Below are 21493 nucleotides of genomic sequence, written 5' to 3' on the forward strand. Positions count from 1 at the left end.
CAAGATCCGGGGGCCTAATCTGGCCAGTGGGGTATTAGATCTGGCCCATGGGGCTGTCCTGAAAGCAGCAAAGGACCAGCCTGTGGTGCCTCTGCCAGTGAAAACAGAGCTCGGGAGGGCCACAAGCAGCCCTCCCAGACTCAGTTTTCATTCGTGACGGCCTCCTGCAGCAGCCCTCTGACAGTGAAAACGGAGCTCAGGGGGGCTGCTGCAGGAAGCTGTCGCGGATGAAAACGGAGCTCGGCAACCTGTTTTTGCTGACAAGAGTGCTCAGGCCACCGCAGGCACACCACTTGACACGTGTGATGTCAATCAGGCCACGCCCACCCTGGCCACGCTCACCCACCCCAAAATCAAACATAACTCTGATGCGGCCCTCAATGAAATCGAGTTTGATACCCCTGGTCTAATTTATCCTAGGAAGTCCACAAACCCCAGAAGAAAGAGTTCTAAATTATAGGGCCAGGCTGGAAAGAGATGGCACTTACAGGTAATCCTCGACTTACAACCATTCATTTAGTGACCGAAGTTGGAACAGTACTGAAAAAAGGGTTTTACAACCGTTTACCACATTTATAACTATTTGCTGCATCCCCACAGTCAATGGAAAAGCCAGATTTTTTCCTCCCCAAGTTAAACATATTATAATATAAAATAGAAATAGAACTAAAGATCATGAGGGAATAGCGAAAGGTAGGGAAAAAATGGTGCAAGATAAAATAAAAGAAAGAAAAATAAAAGCAGCGACTTCCCATATTTTTCTGGTGCAATAGAATACAAAACACATTACAACCTTAATTTTTTGCTTTATCTATTTAGCGAGTACTAGCCATTTCTACAACAAGAAGATTAAGCTAACTAAAGCTTAAATCAAAGATTCATATATATTTTTTTTCTGTTTTGAGCACAAACGGTCTTTCTACTTACGTGAAATCTTTGGTCCACCTCACAGTTGATTTGTTTTCTGAAATCCTTGCAAGCCAAAATGTAAGGCGCAGAGGCATGAAGAATAAAAGGAGGGAGAGAGGCAAAACAAAAACTAGCAATTAGTCCATAAATTAGAAGTGAATTAAGGAAAAAAAAATCACAAGCCGTACAATATGGTCATTGTTTTCAATTCTCAATTAATTTTTTTCGGAGAACATAATGAAAAATTGCATTATTTGTCCATTGCATAGCTGGAGACAAATAAAACAAAATCAACTGTGAACATGATTTGATTTATTTTTTCTTCCATTAAAATCAGTCCGATTTGCCATGCAAGCTACCGAAACTGAAAAACGCCGACTGAAGGAGATCAAGAGATCTAAATAAATACCTTTTGGGCCACCAGAAAAGTTAGACGTCGAATTCCGTGGTCAATCAGGATAGCTTTCTGGAAAAAGGGAAAGAAACATGAGAAAGTATGTCCGGAAATCGATCAGCAAAAAGGGGGAAAAATCTCAGTACTGTAAAGCTTTTTTTTTTTTTTAACAACTATACGTGCTATTGTAAAAAAAAATATATTTAGAGTCCTGGAACTATACATAGGAATTGCTTTCTAGCCTGGTGCCTTAACCATTAGACAACACGGATTTTCATATACATGCAGGCCAGAGGTGGGTTTCAGCAGGTTCTGACCAGTTCTGGAGAACCGGTAGCAGACATTTTGAGTAGTTCGGAGAACCGGTAGTAAAAATTCTGACTGGCCCTGCCCCCATCTATTCTCTGCCTCCCGAGTCCAGCTGATTGGGAGAAAATGGGGATTTTGCAGTAACCTTCGCTTGGATTGCGGAGGGAATGGTGATTTTACAGTATCCTTCCCCTGCCATGACCACCAAGCCATGCCACGCTCACCAAGCCACAACCACAGAACCAGTAGTAAAAACATTTTGAAACCCACAACTAATGCAGACCTAAGTACTGTATATATATTTTTTTCTGCAGGTTTCACTGTAATTTTTGTCATGGATGCCAAGAAAGTTATAAACAGCATGTCCTCCTTTCCCCCATTTGTCTTCCTTTCCAAACTACTCATGCCCTCCTTTGCCTGTTCAGGAGTCAGCCTTCCTAATCTAGTAAACCAGACTAGGAAATCAAAGTTAGGAGCGGTCACTGCTATAAGGTAGTAGCAGAACCTTGCAAGTCTGAATGCACTTGTAGGGGTATGTGAGAATGACCTTGAGACCAAAGGCAACGGTAAGATAAGAGGCAGCTGAGCCCACAAAAGAAATAGAGGTGGGGCAAACATCTCAGAAGTAGAGGTGGGATTCAGCCGGTTCTGTCCGGTTCGGGTGAATCGGTAGTGGCAACTGATGGAGGCTCCATTTGCGAACCGGTAGCAAAGGTAAATGAATCCCACCTCTGCTCATAAGGGACCGTGATCAGTTTCATGGATTGTAAATGAGCCCGTCATTTGTACTTCTATAAGCGTCTGATTTGGTACAGCAACCAAATAGGACAGGTACATATTCCAACAGATAGTAAGGATTGCACAAAAAAAACAAAAAAAAAACAATTGCAAGCAGCCTGCATATTGCATGGGTCAGAATGAAGGCTGACATAAACTGTTTCAACTCCTCCCGTTGGGATGCCACTATAGGGCATTGCCTGCCAAAACAGCTAGACCCAGAGACAGTTTTTTCCGTTGTGCATTCACTCTGCTGAACACCCAATTCCCACAGTACTGTCTTATGCCTAAGTGTATTTATGTTGTGGCCTGTTGACCACTGGCCCCTCCAGCAGCCGAATCAGAGGAGGAGGAGCAATTGTTTCACCAAAAACTTGGTGAAATCCAAGTTTTTTTACTACCGGTTCTGTGGGCGTGGCTTGGTGGGCATGGCAAGGTCTGGCTTCGTGGGTGTGGCAGGTGAAGTATACTGCAAAATCTCCATTCCCATCCCACTCCAGGGGAAGGATACTGCAAAATCTCCATTCCCTCCCCATTCCTGGAGGAAGGATAATGCAAAATCTCCATTCCCACCCCACTCTGGGGCCAGCCAGATGTAGTATTTGCCAGTTCTCCGAACTACTCAAAATGTCTGCTACCGGTTCTCCAGAACCTGTCAGAACCTGCTGGATTTCACCCCTGAGGAGGAGGTGTGGGAGCCAAGATCAGCATCAAGGCAACCTGAGAGCTCCGAGGGGGAAGAAGGAATGGAACTGTCAGAGAAAGAGAGACAGAGGCGGAGCCTGGGCCATCCATCAGCACTCAGATGGAGAGTCAACAGCCCCAGGTCTGGAGGTGGCTGATGAGGAAGAGGAGGAACAGATGGGTCCAGTGCCTGACGCACAGATGCACAGAAGGCAGAGGAGAGGAGAGCAGTGGAAATCTGTGGGCCGATCTGTGGGACGGAAGAGCCACCGCTGCTAGCAAAACCCCACCCTAGCTCTGGGGATAAAAGGCAGGGGGCGGAGATGAATAGATATGGCAGACTTGTTAGCCTGCTGTGAGAGAGAGGGCTGCTGGCGCTCCTAATAAAGGAATCATTGCTTCAACTACAGAGGGTTTATCGTGTTTGGGGAGCTGGGTCAGAACAATTTACCCGTATGATATGGCTGTATTATTATTATTATTATGTTTTCGATTATCTTCTCTTATTGGTATCATATATTATGATTATTATTACTTTGATATTATGATTATTACTACTCTGTTGTTTTGCATGAACACTGAGTACTTAATGCACCGGTGAGAAATTCCTTGTGTGCCTAATCACACTTGGCTAAATAAAGTATTCTATTCTATTCTAAAGCCAAGGGGGAGAAATATATTTCACTCTCGTAAGATTTTATTAAAGTAACCTTATAATAAAAATAGGCCTAGTACCCTTTCCTGACAGTGAGAACGATTGGAAGGGACCTTGGAGATCTTCTAGTCCAACCCTTTGCTCAAGTAGGAGACCCTGTAACAGTGATGGCGAACCTTTTCAGCACCGAGTGCCCAAACTGGAATGCATATTCATGCGCACGCCAGCCAGCTGGTCTTCGTGAGTGCCGGAGCGCTGAAAAATGGCCTAAAAAACAGCCAAAAAACAACTGGGAAATCAGCCTGTTTTTTTTTTCCGTTTTGAGCCATTTTCCGGTGCTCTGGCACCCGTGCAAAACCAATTTTTGGTGGGCTAAAAACCAAAAGAGCAGCTGGCAACGGCACACGTGCATACAGAGAATGCTTTGCGTGCCGTCTCTGGTACGTGTGCCATAGGTTCGCCATCACGGCCTTGTAACATTGATAAAATAAACTCATGGTTGGTGCTTTTGTCTGGACTACATCAAAGGCAACTCACCACGGCCTATTTGCCCCGGCCAACTCATCAAGGGACAACTTGCTATGGCCAACTCGCCACGGGACAATTCAACAATTCAATGTAATTATTTAAAATAATTTTAATTTTTAGCATTGACATATTTTTTTGGTCCATCCTTTGGCATCCATTTGTTTGTTTGTTTGTTTGTTTGTTTGTTTGTTTGTTTGATTGATTGATTTATATATGCTGCCCTTCTCCGGAGACTCAGGGCGTCTTACAATGTGTTAAGCAATAATAGATTGTGCAGAAATGAATAGATTGACTTTGATGATTAAAGAAAGAGAAGATTCAGAATATTTTTAAGATATGGAATCAATTCTACTATTGGTTAGAAAAGAGATACAAATAAGTAAATTAATAGTTATGTATAAAAATGCTATAATTAGAATATTTTGTTAGTGATGAATTGTAATTGATTGGAGGAGAATGAAGACAGAAGAAATAACAAAAAAAAGAACGATTGGAGACAACACCGAGATGTCACATGGAAGGAATGACTGATGTATTAAACGTTTGTTTGTTTAAAAAATAAAAAACTTTTTTTAAAAAAGGGGACTTAAAATGGCTCCTCCTCACAGTCTCGTAGTCAAAATTGGGCACTTGGCAACCAGCATATATTTATAATTATATAGTTATAATTGGCGACCAGAGTCATGTGAATGCCATCTGCGGCTTTCTCAGCTCTGCTTCTGACTAGCAAAGTCAATGGGGGAGGGGAGCTGGGTCGACTTAACAATCACTGGATTCGCTTAACTGCAACGATTCGCTTAACAACCGTGGCAAAAAATAATAATTATTTATTTATTTATTTATTTATTGGTTCAATTTATATGCCGCCCTTCTCTGGAGACTCAGGGCAGCTTACAATGCATCAAGCAATCGCCTTCATACTTTTGTATATACTTTTGTATATACCTGCTTAGTAGGGCTTTGCCCCTCCCAAAGCGGTGTTCTTTTTAAATGAGCCTTGATGGTACAGTGGTCTACGCACCCTGTTATTAACACAGCTGCCTGCAATTTACTGCTGGTTCGAATCTCGCCAAGGCTCAAGGTTGACTCAGCCTTCCATCCTTTCTAAGGTAGGTGAAATGAGGACCCAGTTTGTGGGGGCAATAAGCTGACTTTGTATAAATATACAAAAGTATGAAGGCTATTGCTTAACGCATTGTAAGCCGCCCTGAGTCTCCGGAGAAGGGCGGCATATAAATCAAATTAAAAAAAAACAAAAAAAAACAAAGTCAGCTTATTGCCCCCACAATCCGGGTCCTCATTTTACCTACCTCGAAAGGATGGAAGGCTGAGTCAACCTTGAGCCTGGTGAAATTCAAACTTGCAGTAATTGCAGGCAGCTGGTGCTACTTAACAGCACTTTAGTCTGCTGCGTCACCAAGGCTCATTAAGGATTAATAGAACTTTAATGGTTCTATTCTACCATTTCTTCAATATTAATAGTTGGCCATGGTATTAGAGTTGGCCACGGTAAAGTTGGCCACCCCCTCCACTTCACCCAAAATCAGAAGTGAATTTTTTTTTTAAAAAAAAAGAAGAAAAAAAACCCTCCAGACTTTGATAGGAAGGAAAAATAGACAAAAGCTTCATGTCCTCAGCTTCAGGATCTGATTCCTTCTTTCCAGAAGAGAAGGTTTTACTACGGTAAACGCCCTTTGAAAATGAGCATTCGCCATCGACGGGGGAGGGGAGGGGGGAAAATAACTTTAATAATGAGGTTGAGATTTTCCTTTTAAAAAAGAAGGTTATTGCTTTTAAAATTCCACAAGTGTCAGACAATAAGTATATAGCAACGGGATTCTGATTACATTGTAATAATACAGGCCTCCTAGCGACTCAACAGCTATTACGGCGCCATTAGGTACCAACACCTGGAGAAAGTCTATTTCCACTGTCTGTTTCAATCACCTCCACCAGTCATTTACAAGTATACGATCCTAATTTCTATCAAATACACACATACACACACGTACACACACACACACAGGCACATGCAAGAGGGGAGGGAATCCTGTTGGGACATGCTGAGACTGGAAATTTATTTGGGCAATTTGGATCAAGCTATTTGATAGTTTAATGCACAACGCCTTCTTTCCTCCAGACACACTTAACACACACACACACACACACACACACACACACACACACCACAAGCCCCTTCATGCAAATGAAAGAAAACCTAGCTTAGCAGTTCATTTACGGGAAGAAATGTAAACGAAGGATTTCGTGATGGTGAAGCGAGAACGAAGATCCAAGGCAGCCATTCCTTATCGACGCATCCCCGAGAGGAAGTTGGCTTTGATTAAATCGCTTTCGTTTCCAGGCTAGGGATTTAAGGTTCCCCCTTAAATGAAGTTAAGAATTTATTTATTTGTTTTTAACTGAATGCGTTAAAACAAAATGAAACAAAAACAGGAGAAAAGGGATGCTAATTTCGTCTAATTTGCCGTTTGTTTTGCAGTTGTTTTATTAAAAGCATTAAAACGTTCTTAATAAAACAACTGCAACGAACGGCAATAGGAATAGCAGACTTATATTTATTTATTTATTTATTTCATTCAATTTGTATCCCGCCCTTCTCCTAGTGGACTCAGGGCGGTGCACAGCCGGAACTAAAACACATACCAATACAAAATTTAAAATTTTTAAAAGAATTACATGACTTTGGCCCAAAATGTAAAACATTCAAACTAAAACCCATTGACAATTTAAAAAGCTAAAAAAAAAAAGGGGGGGGAGGGGTTCACGCCAGCCCTGCTTGATGGAAAAGAAAAGTTTTTAGGGCACGGCGAAAGACCCGGAGATCCGATATCCTTCGTATCTCCGGGGGCAAATCGTTCCAGAGGGCAGGAGCTGCCACAGAGAAGGCCCTCCCCCTGGGGGTCGCCAGCCGACATTGCCTGGCTGACGGCACCCTGAGGAGTCCCTCTCGTGTACTGGTCAGTGGGAGGCTATCGGCGGCAGAAGGCGGTCCCGCAAATACCCAGGTCCTATGCCATGGAGCGCTTTAAAGGTGGTGACCAACACCTTGAAGCGCACCCGGAAGACCACTGGAAGCCAATGCAGCTTCGTAGTGCTTTGCAGCCCTCTCTAAGCAGTTTATAAATGTCAGCATATTGTCCCCAATAATTTGAGTCCTCATTTTATCTATCTCGGAAGGATGGAAGGCTGAGTCAACCTTGAGCCGGTCAGGATCGAACTGCTGGCAGTCGGCAGAATTAGCTTGCAATGCTGCATTCTAACCACTGGGCCACCAGAGCTTTTTACAAATGCTGTGGAATGCCTTTTGAAAATGTAGTACGACATTCAATCTGCTTCCTTTTGTTCCAGTCCAGTTGTAAGAAGGAAGGTCTTCATTTGCTTTTACGTATCAATCGTTTACAGGTAGTCCTCGACTTACAACAGTTCATTTAGTGACCATTCGAAGTTACAACAGCACTGAAAAAAGTGACTTCTGACCATTTTCAGACTTACGGCTGTTGCACCATCCCCATCGTCACATCATCAAAATTCAGATGCTTGGCCTCTGACTCGTATTTATGACGGCTGCAGTGTCCCAGGGGTCATGTGATCACCTTGTGCGACCTTCTAATCGGGAAAGTCAACGCGGAAGCCCGATTCACTTAACAACTGTGTTACTAATTTAACAACCGCAGTGATTCGCTTATATAACTGTGGCAAGAAAGATAGTAAAATAGGGCAAAATTCATTTAACAACTGTGTCACTTAGCAATAGAAATTCGGGGCTCAACTGTTGTTGTAAGTTGAGGATTACCTGTATTTTGTCTAAACCAGGAGTGTCAAACTCAAGGCCCAGGGTACTTAGGTGTGGCCCACAGGGCCACCTGGAAACAGCAAAGGACTGGCCTTCGGTGCCTCTGCCAGTGAAAATGGAGCTCACGAGGGGCCCGGGCAGCCCTCCTGAGCTCCGGTTTCACTGGCAGAAGGTTGCAGGAGGCCATTGCAGCTGAAAACGGAGCTTGGGAGCCCGTTTTTGCTGATAGAGCTCTCAGGCCACCACAGGCGCCCCGACAAGAGTGATGTCGAGCTGGCCACGCCCCCCCCTTCCAGCCCTCCGAAGTCAAACACAACCCTGATGCGGCCCTCAATGAAATCGAGTTTGACACCCCTGGTCTAAACAGACTGTTGTGACCTAGGCTTCCTGAGACAAAATTAGTCCCAAATAAACCTATTTTATTGTAACAGCTGAGAATTACGTTCATTCCCAGCTGAGTTCCAATTAGTAGCAAAACAAGCCCTTTGGAAGAAGTTCAGGATAATTGGGATAATCATCAACCTTTATCTTCTTTGACACCCTGCCAAAGGCCTTACTTGGCAAAGCCCCACGAAGTTCAGAAACAAACAAGAGATGTCGACTGGAAACAGAGTTAGCAACGATGTTTTCCTGCAAAAAGGCCCAAGTGCCTCTGTTTCTCTTTTAAGCCTTATGGGAGGGACCAATCATCTCCTGGTCTTACTTCCGAGTCATCTCTTTTGCTTTAGCTTGCTCTTGCCTTCTGGCAGCTCTGCGCATGCGTGCACTAGGAACAGGCTCCTCCTGTTCCTCTGCCTCTCTGCTGTCCGACTCTGGAGGCTCCGGAGTCCGCGCATCACTCCCAGATGGCCCTGGCCCCATCTCTGTCTCTGACGCAGAGCCCTTGTCAGGGCCTTCCCCAGACTCCAGGACGGCCCATGTTCCTCCCCAGCCTCCTCACTGTCCGACTCTGCTGCCAGCTCCGCAGGCTGCTGGCGGACCACAACACAAAGCAAGAATGGGGTCTCCAAAGAAGTCTAATTTGCCCCCTTCCCTTGGCATGAAAAGCAAGGTCAGTCTTGGCATGAAGGTGGTTTTTCTCCTGGCAGAGTTAAAAATATATGAGAAAAGAGACACTACCTTTTAAGATCTAATCAGATGGCACCCTTCTTCAGTTGTGAAGTGATACTGCTGGGTGACTTCTACAATTATTTACAAATAGCTCAGACAAGAGAGCTGCTCAGCCATGTTATTATTTTCTATAGTGGCTATCAGGGACCATTCCAGAATAATAATAATAAAAAAAGAGAGGCCATTGTCCCAAGGAGTTGACACTTGTCCTTAAAAGATAAGTGAACAGCTCAAAAAAAAAAAAAAAAAAAATGGAGAAAGACTGTAGCAATGACGGATAGAATCTGCATTCCACTCCGCTAAACAAATGAAGGAAAAAAACAAATAACTAGAGAATGGCACCTTGCTCTGCGTGAATTCCCTGAACATGGCAGCGAGACCTTCATCGTCGATATCACAATCCGTCTTAATGGCGACGTTCAGGATATGAATAGGTTCATCTCGAGCACTCTACGGTTCAAAGAAAAATCAGAAAGTGAATTGGGGTGGGGTGCGGGTGGGGAAGAGAGAGAGAACGCGGTAATAAATCAATGGCTGCATGATGTTTGCAGGTGGAATGGAGATTCTCTGGTACCGTTCAGGGTTTTTGGAAAAATGGCTGTTCATTCTTTAGATGGGAAGAGTGCATCCTTCTAAATTCTGTAACTTGACTGCTTTTTTAAAACTGCCAAAGCAAGAATCCCCAACACATTGGGGGTGTCACATTTGAGCATTAGTGATCCAGCTAGACATAGTAATAGCAATAGCAATTAGGCTTATATACCACCCCATAGTACTTCACAGCACTTCTCTGGGCAGTTTTACAATGTAGAAAAATTATTTGCATGAATGCTTAAGACATTGGTGGGACGCGATGGCTCAGTGGCTAAGACGCTGAGCTCGTCGATCGAAAGGTTGGCAGTTCAGCTGTTTGAATCCCTAGCGCCGCTCCCATTACTTGTCCCAGCTTTTGCCAACCTAGCAGTTGGAAAGCACATAAAAAAAAAATGCAAGTAGAAAAATAGGGACCACTTTGGTGGGAAGGTAACAGCATTCCGTCATTAGTCATGCCAGCCACATGACCACGGAGACGTCTTCGGATAGCGCTGGCTCTTCGGCTTGGAAACGGAAATGAACACCGCCCCCTGGAGTTGGGAACTAGCACATATGTGCAAGGGGAACCTTTACCTTTACCTTAAGATATTAAGATAGCAATAGCAATAGCAATAGCACTTAGACTTATATGCCGCTTCACAGTGCTTTCCAGCCCTCTCTAAGCGGTTTACAGAGTCAGCATATTGCCCCCAACAATCTGGGTTCTCATTTTACCGTCCTCTGAACAATGGAAGGCTGAGTCGACCTTGAGCCTTGTCAGAACTGAACTTAAGGCTGTGGGCAGAGCTGGCCTGCAATACTGCACTTTAACCACTGTGTCAAGTTTCCGAAAGATGCCCTAATTAATTCATGAGCCATGATCCAAACTTCAAAGGAAATATAGTATTTTATTAGGAGCAACATTCCGGCAATACTCGGATGCAGTTAGGACTGATCCCACGTAGATTTACGTTCCCCTATGACCCTGTCTCTCCCCTCCTCTCTGGCCATGTCATAAATCACATTCTCCAATTACCCACTTTGGCTGGCTGTGAAATCTAACACCCTCCTTCTGATTGCGGTTGGAAAGAATGTATAGAATTCACTTCAGTTCTCCCTCCCTCCTGCTCATGGCAACTTGAAAACTTTGCACCACCAGAGCTCTTTCAAAGCATCCATTCACAGCTATCAAAAATGCAATAAATGTATGGCCAAAATCTCATAAGATTGCTGGCATTGTCTATTTTTTTTTATTTATTAAATGTTTATGCCATCTATCCGCCCCCTATAAGGCAACTCTGGGTTATAAAAAGACAAATAGTTAAATAATTAAATCTTAAAACTGTGCAATTTTAAATTTGTTTCTTACAAAAGAAGTCACCATATGTGGACATTGTTATATGAGATTTCCGTTTCTCAAGAAATAGGATAGTCTTGCAAGGTATGGAGTCATTCTCCCTCCCCCCCCAAAACTGGGACTATGTCATCGCACATCTTCACATCCAATGCCTGAAAGGTTTTCCAACCCTTAAACTAAGAATAGGCCTCGTATAATTTTGTGTGACTCAGATTACATTTCTCATGGATCTGGAACTAATAAGATTCTACCGTCATCAGAAACAAGGAATACCATAAATTAGGGCAGTGCATCCCTCGTGTGCAAATCTGGAGTCTTTGGAGCTCTCTGAACTTGATTGTTATCTTGCAGACATTTCGTTACCCAACTAGGTAACATCATCAGTGCTACGTTGAGGTTTGCCTACGTGCAAAATTCTCTCATTTGTGTGCTTTCTGAACGATTTGATGCCCATGTATGCTACCAACAGAAGAGAATATTTGTAGCTAAAGGTTGAAATCAGTGGTGGGTTGCTCCCGGTTCGGTCCGGTTCTTGCGAACCGGTAGTAAAAGCGGTGGGAGGCTCCGCCCACCCTCCTGGACGTCATCATAGACAATCTGTTGCGAACCGGTAGTAAAGGTAAGTAGGACCCACTCCTGGTTGAAATGCGGGGTTCTTCGTGCTCTCCGAGCTTGGCTGATTGTTTTCTTGCAGCATTTCATTACCCAACTAGATATCAGTGCAAGGATAACAAAACGAGAGTGGTGCGGTGGCCTAGAGGTGGAGATCTCGCCTCACAATCAGGAGGCTGTGAGTTTGATCCTAGGTAGAGGCAGATATTTCTCTGGGCACAATGAGAATATATCTGCTCCAAACTTCACATTGGCGACAGGAAGGGAATCCGGCCAGTAAACAGCTCCATTCAGTGGCCCTGGCTCCACCCCGCAAGGGATTACGAGGTCATTAAAAGACCTCCCCCAAAAAAGGGGGTAATAAAAGGTCTGCAAGAAAGCACCCAACCAAGCTCAGAGAGCATCAAAGACCCCACATTTCAACCCTGAGCTACAAGTATTCTCTTCCATCGGTACTCAAACGTGTTGCACAAGCCCCCAAAAAGATACAGCTGCTTTAATGAACTGCATCCATATGCTTGCACATACCATTTTCTCCACAGTTCCCTTAATTCACCCCCATCCATTCAACTCAAAAAGTTGCCTCTACTGTCAAACCCAGTCAGAATAGACAACTGTACCTTGTCTTCATCATACAGCGATGGGTGTCCTGATTCTGGAAAGGTGGGGCTTGGAGGTGGAGAGTCGCAAAAGCATCCCATAATCTCGTCAAAAAGTCTGAAGCAGGACATAAGCAAAAGATCAGCCGTCATCTCAACATCCAACAGCAATCCAACATTTTAAAATAATCCCAGCATTCCATTTCATTGCCTCAAACTTGTCCCACCCAGCTCATCTGGTTTCTCTGGTCCACAATATCCTGCAATATTTCTGACATCAAGGTATAATATCGAAAAGGGTACCGTGTTTCCCTGAAAATAAGACCCTGTCTTATTTTATTATTTTTTTGAACCCTGAAATAAGCGCTTGGCCTTATTGCCATGCGCTCAAAAGCCCAATTGGGCTTATTATCAAGGAATATCTTATTTTGGGAGAAACAGGGTAACAAGTAGGCAGGGAGAAAAGTATTGTTGGTATGGGACAAAGTTGCTTAACATTACAAGCGTTTCTCAATCTTGGTGGCTTTAAGAAGGACTTCAACTCCCAGAATTCCTCAGCCAGCCTTGCTGACTGCAGAATTCTGGGAGTTGAAGTCCACACATCTTAAAAGTCTCCAAGGCTGAGAAACCTTGAGCTACATGACGACAAACTGCATAGGCTGGTCCCTTCCCTTACCCAGACGAAACAGACAACTTCAAAGTTAAACCCAAAGGTGCTTTTTCAAAAAGCAAATTGGACTTCCTTGGGTTTTTGCTTGAAGACGTTTCGCTTCTCATCCAAGAAGCTTCTTTGCTTCTTCATGAACTGGATGAGAAGCGAGACGTCTTCAGGAGAAAAAAACCCCAAGAAAGTCCAGTTGCCTTTTGAAAAAAAAGCCCCTTTGGGACAACCATGACTGGATAACCGAGAATCTCCATAGACTTTCAAAGTTAAACAAACATCTCTATCATAAGACGTTCAACAGAGCTTTGCCCCAGATCCTTTCACCCTTATGCTATTTTTTTCCTCCTACCCTTTCAATCCCACCTTCAAATTACCCTTTTGGATACATAGCTTAACTTGGGGGATTTGTGCACTGCAGAGAAGAGAGAAAAGAGAAGAGGAGGAGGAGGAGAAAGAGGAGAAGAAGAAGAAGAAGAGGCGGCAAAAAAGAGGAGGAGGAGGAGGAGGAGGAGAAGAAGAAGAAGAAGAGGAGGAGAAGACAAAGAGGAGGTGGAGGAGGAGGAGGAGGAGGAGGAGGAGAAGAGGAGGAGGAGAAGACAAAGAGAAGGAGGAGAAGAAGATGAAGAGGAGGAAGAGGAGAAGAAGAAGACAAAGAGGAGGAGGAGGAGGAGACGAAGAGGAGGAGAAGAAGATGAAGAGGAGGAGGAGAAGACGAAGAGGAGGAGGATGAGAAGAAGAAGTGGAGGAGAAGACAAAGAGGAGGAGGAGGAGGAGACGAAGAGGAGGAGAAGAAGATGAAGAGGAGGAGGAGGAGGAGGAGGAGGAGGAGGAGGAGGAGGAGGAGGAGGAGAAGAAGAAGGAGGAGGAGGAGGAGGAGGAGGAGGAGGAGGAGGAGGAGGAGGAGGAGGAGGAGGAGGAGCAGCAGCAGCAGCAGCAGCAGCAGCTGAGATGGAAAACAAGCAATCCTGCCCTAACTTTGGGTATGCCCTATTGCTTACCGGACGAAGTCTTCAAAGGTTCGGAAGGAAACCATGCCTCCCATGCGCTGGCACGGTGGGGTGAAAGAATTGTCCAGGAGAACGTCGCTCACGCTGGCCACGTGGACCATCCCGTAATGGTTAAGGTTAGACGAGAAGGACATTCTAAACAGCAGGTTCAAATCACAGGACGTATTAGGAGACCAGCAGAGGACAGACGGGGCACAAAAAGAAGGGGTCAGGAGAAACAAAAGAGGCTCACGAAACTAGTTAAGAGGCTCATTTTTGGTGGGGGGGCGTCAGTAAAAATAAAGGAGAAAACCTCACTTGGTTTGGCGTGTAGAAGTTCCAAGAAAGCAGCACACAACAATTGGATAGGAGTGGATTTAAGCTTACCATGATGTTGGCTCTAGTTTTCCTAAAGCCATCTGCATGGTTGTTCAAAATTAAATCTGCAGATTGCAGGCTTTGAACGGTTGCTGTTTGGTTGGTTCAGGCCCTGTCCTCATCCTGCCCTCTTCCTCAACTCTGAACGGGGCTGAATTCAAAATAAGAGGGGACTAATTGTTCCTACCACTTAAGAGAACCATTAGCTGTACTCAGGGGTGGGCTTCAAAAATTTTAGCAAGGGGTTCTCTGCCCGGTTGCTGGGTGGGCGTGGCCATGGTGAGCGTGGCCTAGTCAGCCTCCTGCAACATGGGGGGGGGGGCGCTTTTGCCCTCCCCTGGCTCCGGAGGCTTTTTTCAAGCCTCCGGGAGGGCGAAAACAGCCTCCCCAGGCTCTGGACGCCCTCTGGACTTCTGGCAGGCCTGTTTTTTGCCCTATCCGAGCCTCCGTGCACTAACCTGCATCCAAAACGGGCCACGTGGGGACTCCTGGGAGGGGCAGGGCGGGGTGGGCAGGGCCAGCCAGGAGTGGGATTTGGGGGTTCTCCGAACTGCACAGAATCTTAGCTAGAGGTTCTCCCGAACCCCTGCGAACCCCTAGCAGCCCACCCCTGACTGTACTACAAAACCAAGAAGCCCAAATTAAAAGAATAGCTCCACCAGAATTAGAAGACAATGTGTTTCAATGCACTGAATGTGCTGCTCGGTGACCTCCAACATTCTTGGGTGGGTGGGGTGGGGGGAACCTAGAAAGTCAGTGAGGAACTTGGTAACCAGGTTTTAAACAGCTTTAAGCAGAACTGAAAATGAGTTTCGAAGGAGCTTCAGTGGTCACCGAAACCTCAAAGTAGATCGACACAGGAGTGAGAATAATTTGTTTTATGCTCATTATAACTTTTCCATTTTTTTTTTAACGTTAGAATTAGATTTCTGTGAGCTAGAACAAGGCATTGTCGGTTTGCCACTTAAGATCCTGAGCAAACACCCAAAAAAGATCAGGAAAAGGATGCCAATCCCTGTATTGTTGTTATCAACACAAGGCTCTTGATGTGTTCCTTGGACCATGCGGCTTGCAAGATGGATAGAGAATTTAAGTCCCTCTCTAAATTTTATTAAATTAAATTTATTTTATTTTATTAAATTTATATACCGCCCTACTCCCAAAGGACTCAGGTAAAGCTGGTACAAGGGGCTGCGCTGATAGAACAAGGCGGCTTTACAGGGTTCGTGGACCCCAACAAGCCACAACAACCCTCTCCCCTGGGGTGATGGTTGCAGCATCCCAGGGTTATCTGATCCCCGTTTGCGACCTTTCCAGCCGACCAGCATGGTCAATGAGGGAAGTCAGATTCATGATTCATGCAATAACTGCAGTGATAAATGGCAAAAAAAAAAAAAAAGGTTGCAAAATTGAGCGTAGCTCTTTCAACAATTGGCTTGCTTAGCAACCGAGATTCTGGGTACCAATCGTGGTTGTACATTGAGGGCTACCTGTGCTTCATTTAATACTAACCTTCTCCTCTGAGTCATATGACCATTGGGCCGAATGAATCCGGCCTATAGTGTGTCAAGACTGGGTTTGCACCTTTTCAGATTATTTTATGGGTTAGCGTGACAGGCTAACCATGAACATATCAAAAGCCCATGGACATGGTGTATGAAGAACTATTCTTTCCTAGTAAGGAAAAGACTCCAATAAAGAGAATATATCTGGCTCATGGTGGAAATGCAGAACTCTTGATGGTCTCTTGATGAGTTTGGTGACTCAAGAGCTTGCAAGCTCCTTGGTGGGCGTTTGCAGGCATCTCATTACCCAACTAGATAACATTATCAGGATGAGGGAGTGTGGGGTTTGCTGTCTGTTTTTACTGTATCCAATAATTTGCCCTGCCAATTTTGGTGGGGGTGTAATTTCCTCTGGTGTAGTTTCCATCCCCATGGAGGAAACCACATCCCCATCAAAACTACCAAGGCGACTACTAATACAGATTACTATCAATGGAGCTTCTACCTCTGATTTTTTTTCACCTTTTCTTTAAAAAAAATGTATAGGTTAAAAGCAACAATGACAGAAATTGGATTTGGCCAGCTAAACAGTTGAACCAGTCACAATGGAAATTATGAGCTCTAGTGTTGTATGCAAAGACTCATATTTTATGGGAAGATCCTTCCAATACTTTGCAAGGCTGTTGAAGGGAAGAAGGTTTGAATGTATTTTCTATAGCACGGCAGGGGCTTTGCATAGGTGATCCCAACTCTAAAGAAGGAGGAATTTCCTATGAGAGCTATTAGTTTCATTGTGATTTTAATCATGGTTAATATATGCTTTCCCCAAAATAAGACCCTGTCTTATATTTTTTTGAACCCCGAAATAAGCACTTGGCCTTATTTTCAAGGGGGTCTTATTTTTGGGGGTGTGTGGAGTAAGACGGGGCCCCTCTTGCCATCTTACCTGATTTCCAGCTCTGTCTCCCTAACCCTAACCAGAGGAAATGGCGGGGACCAGCTGTGCATGCGTTTAAATATTTTCGGAGAGGGCTTATTTTCGGGGGGAGCTTATTTTAGCGCATGTGCTCAAAAGCCCAATTGAGCTTATTATCAGGGGATGTCTTATTTTGAGGGAAACACGGTATGTTTGCATGTTATTATGAATCTGTAATTTTGTTTCTGATGTTGTTTTTTTAATTGTCATGAGTCAGGAATGTGAGATGCACAGCCATACAAATTGTGTCCGGGATAAGATGTTAGACTAAGACTTCTAAGGTCTCTGTTATAACTGGCATTCTAGGATTTGAAATTTTCACCAAGATTTTCAAACCACAAGCAAATATTTTAGATTACACCAAACTTTGGGATGGGCAGTTGCATTTATTTTACTTTTTTACGTAACGCCTCACATATATTTGTGGCACTTAAAAATAATTATAATAATGAATAGATGAGGACTCCACAGTTTGATCTCTGAGTTTTGGACATATAAACATTCAGAGTTGTTCGTTGGAATAAACTGGGCTGGAGTTTGTCCATGTGGCTATTTATTTATTTATTTCTACCTTTTTTTTTAAAAAACCTGAGCCAGTCTTTAAAAGGTCAGGAATTGTAATAATAATTTTAATTCCACGAGGCTGGATTTTTTCAGTCTGCAGCCCTGCAGATTCTTAAGTCTCCTTTTAATAATAATAATTGCCTTTATTGTCATTGTACATCATGTATACAATGAAATTGGTTTTCTGAAATAATGATTACCTACTTGAAATGAAAAGGGAGCGAAACTGGTGACAAGCTAATCTAAGATTCATGGCTCTCCAGAGAGCTTTGTTAATGGGATTACTCTGAGCAAGAATCTTGGTTTCCATTTAGCCCCTTGGCATCTGGAAAGGGCTTTCCAAGGACTTCATCTGCATTGCAGAACTGTTAACTCTTCTAGTGTATTATATTAAACCCATTTTGCAGATGGAAGTACCAAGGCTGGGGGGGGGGGGGAAACCCAGTGGAATTTGCTAAAATAACTTGATCAGTAGAAGGCAGAAGTGAAATTTTCACTAAAGGCTATTTTAATTTGCAATTCATTTTGTGAGTCCCAACAACACCAGGACTCTGATTTCAATTACAGCAGCGTTACAAATTTCATGCAGCATTATGGAGCTTCAAAGTCTGGGGTATCTTACCCGATTCAGTTGTCTCAGCTACTAACTTCCAAAATTTTTAATTCTAACTTAACTTCTGTGGATCTTTCTCCATATTTTAGGGGTTTCCTAAGGGGGGGCGTGTGTAAAGTGTACTAGTGTGCCTATCCTCCCTGTCACATTTTAGTTTTTTTTTTTCTCAATTTTGCTTCTTCGAATTTGTAATTTTTCTTTGACAAATAATTAAAATAAAAAAGGCATAGACTAAAAGAAACCCAGGAAGGCATTCTCTCTCCTGTTCCACTGTTTTGTTTTGTTTTTTTTAAAAGAAACCACATACATTGCGGAACAATTTATATCTTGACTATTCCCAAATTATGTTTTCAACAGTTAAGCTATACATTGCTCTGGCAGACAGAAGCAGATGATAGACAGATTTTAGCATTTGCAAATTAAGAACACACACATATACACAAACACAAACCCCTATACACAGAGAGCTATGTTTAGTTTCTGAAGATTTAGTAAATTTTCTTTGAACAAAGGCCATGGATATACATCAACACAAATACACAACGGTTACAGCAGGTTGAAATATGTTTAGGAAATCTCTAATCATGGGTATTGTCTACTGTGCCAGCTGGGCATAACCTTTATGCTGGATTTCAGTGCCCATATATCAGCATCAACAGAACAGGCTCAGAAATGTTTGGAGTTATGCTTTTCTGAAATGCAGGTAGTCCTCGAGTTACAACCATTCATTTAGTGACCATTGGAAGTTACAACAGCACTGAAAAAAAGTGTTTTATGATCTGTTTTCACACTTACAACCATTGCAGCATTCCTAAGGTCACGTGATCAAAATCCGGTCACTTGGCAACTGGCATGTATTTATCATGATTGCATTGTCCCGGAGTCATGTGATCAAAATTCAGATGCTTGGCAACTGGCATGTATCTGTGACGGCTGCACTGTCCCCGGGTCATATGATCATCATTTGTAACCTTCCCTGCCCGCTTTTGACAAGCCAAGTCAATAGGGGAAGCCAGATTTGCTGAACAACTGCATGCTTCACTTAACGACTGCAGTGATTCGCTTAACACGGTGACAAAAACCTCATCAAATGGGGTGCAACTCAGTTAACAAGTGCCTTGCTTAGCAACAGAAAATTGTGGTTGCAAGTTGAGGACTACCTCTAGGCAATAATCTTACCCATGTCGTGAATTGGCAAGAGATGGCGTTCAAACAGGTGGGTGAGATGTTATTGTGAGCATCTATCTGAAAGTCATCTAGAGGTTGTGTTTAGGCAACACACCTAACCAGGTCAATTCCAGGCATAAGAACAGCAGTCACACAACCATGCTAAACTTGGTTAGTGTTAAAATTGGTTCAGGTGTATGCATGTATAACCCTGCGTGTTCATTTAGTAGCCATTCTGTCGGGGCAACACAACCCAGGAGTGACTTTTTGGGGCTCCTAAGGATACAAATATTATAAATGGGAGCCTGGTCTGGAATAAAATAGCTTCTTATATTCCAGGGACAATTTGGAGAGTTGGTCATAGGGTTCAAGATGACGGCCAGTCAAAGCCCCACCCCTTTTTAACAAGGAATGTACCTTAAAGGAGGCGGGGTTTCAATTGTCCCATGGCAGCCGCCATCTTTTTTTTTTTTATCATCCCCACGGACACTCCTACATAGCATATTTCTTCTTCAAGCAATGGGTCGGATGAACCCATCACCTCTCCAATGGAGAGCAACTTCCTGGTACTGAGGAACAACTGCTAGATGACTTTACTGTTGATCATCATGGAAGGACTCACAAGTCAACATCTGGAACCCAACTGATGGCTCGCCTTGACTTACGTCTACCCATCTCGTCATCTCTCTCCCGCAACATGGCCAGCTGAAATGGCTGATTCAACAGTGCAGCATTCCAGATACTGATTGATACCCTGTACCACTAGAGATCATTCCCAACATCTGGTGAGCATTTTGATTCAGAAGAAGGCATTCCATGCACCAGTCCACACGCCAGCCATTTGTGATATCACAACAGCAGCCGATCCCTTGCTGATTTGTAGAAAGTATCTCTTGTTTGTGGCAGGGGTCTCCAAACTTGGCAACTTTAAGACTTATGGACTTCAATTTCCAGAGTTCTGGGGGTTGAAGTCCACAAGTCTTAAAGTTCTCAACTTTGGAGACCCCCTGGTCAATGGCAAGGGAATTGCCAGACAGCAGGTGTTTGTGTGCATCCATTTGTGTGAAACTAGAACTCCTTCAAGAAAATAGTGACATCAATGGATGTTACAGGATGAGTCCCTCACAAACAGAAAACAGAAGATTGTAGTCCGAAGGTTCAAATACCTCTACAAAAAAACCCCATCACTTCACCACAGAGGAAATGATCGAATTGTTTGTTGTGTGGATTAAAAAAAAAATCCCTACCTATAAAAAAAAATCTAATACGTTGGGTGGTTAAGGAAAAAAAAAATTAGACTTGTCCAGAGCATGCTAGCTTGTGAAGTGTGGCGTATTTCCTTCTGACATAGAAAGAAGTTGTCATGTTGGCCTTCTATCTCTTGCCTCAAATGGTGCAGTGATTACTACTTTAGTGAGAAATAGGCCTGAATATAGAATGAGCCAGTGAGTTCCCGCTTATCTCTACCCACCCGCCCACCCTCTCCAATTTGCCTTAAAGCCATATTTGCAAAATTGCATTTAAAGGAAAGAAACAACACGGGAAAGAAAACAACAACACCGTTCTGGAAGAGGGCTAAGCAAATACATTCTCTTCGGAGTGAGAGGCTGTACATCTTTCTTGACAAATGACTATATAATAATTATGTTCTCAGCCAACCACTTTCCACCCACCCACCCTCCCTGGAAAGCCGTAATGAATTGTTGGCATTAAAAAAAAAAAAAGTTAATTTAAGGCAGAGGAAAGTTATCTCTGCCAAGGCATTCAAACTGGAGAGAATACACCCCTCAGCCAACTGGAGTTACTGGTGGAAAATTTAACAAGCAGGGGGAAAACCAAAGTACCGCTAGAAACCATTGACTGGGCCGTTCCCCATCCCAAAATCATTTTCACACACGATGGACTAGAACAGGGTTCTTAATTCGAGTCCACAGATCGCTTTGATGTCTATAAATAAGAGTTTAGGAGTCATCTGACCTGGGTTGCAAAAAAACCATTACAACTTTAGTTTTTCAGCCAGCAACCCATGTAGGTATGGCCTTATTTCGTTGCCTGGTCTCCAAAAATGCTCCTTATCTTTAACAAATCTCTCTATTTGAAGTAATTTGAGATTATTTATTTATTTTTATTTATTAAAAATTTTAGGCCATCCATCTCCCTTCACAAGGTGACTCTGGCAGGCTTACACGTTCTCTTTTTAAAATATTTTTGATAGACGAATCTGAGCAACTTTACAGTATGATGTACGTCTATGCATTTTATTTCATGCATTTAAATAATGTTTATGATAAGGGGTTTCGTAGGTTTCTCCAGACTTTC

General features: G+C 43.4%; 1 protein-coding gene across 2 annotated transcripts in view; it reads right to left on the reverse strand.

Annotated features, from left to right (window-relative positions):
• ACACA (acetyl-CoA carboxylase alpha) overlaps nt 1-21493 on the reverse strand; it is a 252226-nt gene that overhangs the window by 125891 nt on the left and 104842 nt on the right. Inside the window, exons 29-33 of one of the 2 annotated variants that reach the window (XM_070932018.1) lie at nt 13984-14127; nt 12343-12439; nt 9523-9630; nt 1319-1375; nt 928-972 (exon numbers count right to left, since the gene is read on the reverse strand). In XM_070932018.1, the coding sequence (XP_070788119.1) occupies nt 928-972; nt 1319-1375; nt 9523-9630; nt 12343-12439; nt 13984-14127 (451 nt within the window). The remainder of the gene's footprint in view (nt 1-927; nt 973-1318; nt 1376-9522; nt 9631-12342; nt 12440-13983; nt 14128-21493) is intronic. The other variant, XM_070932017.1, reaches the window with a different exon arrangement.

This window comes from Pituophis catenifer, unplaced genomic scaffold (genome assembly GCF_029215685.1).
Source record: "Pituophis catenifer annectens isolate HBS135680 unplaced genomic scaffold, rPitCat1.0.hap2 SCAF_1, whole genome shotgun sequence".
Taxonomy (NCBI): Eukaryota; Metazoa; Chordata; class Lepidosauria; order Squamata; family Colubridae; genus Pituophis; species Pituophis catenifer.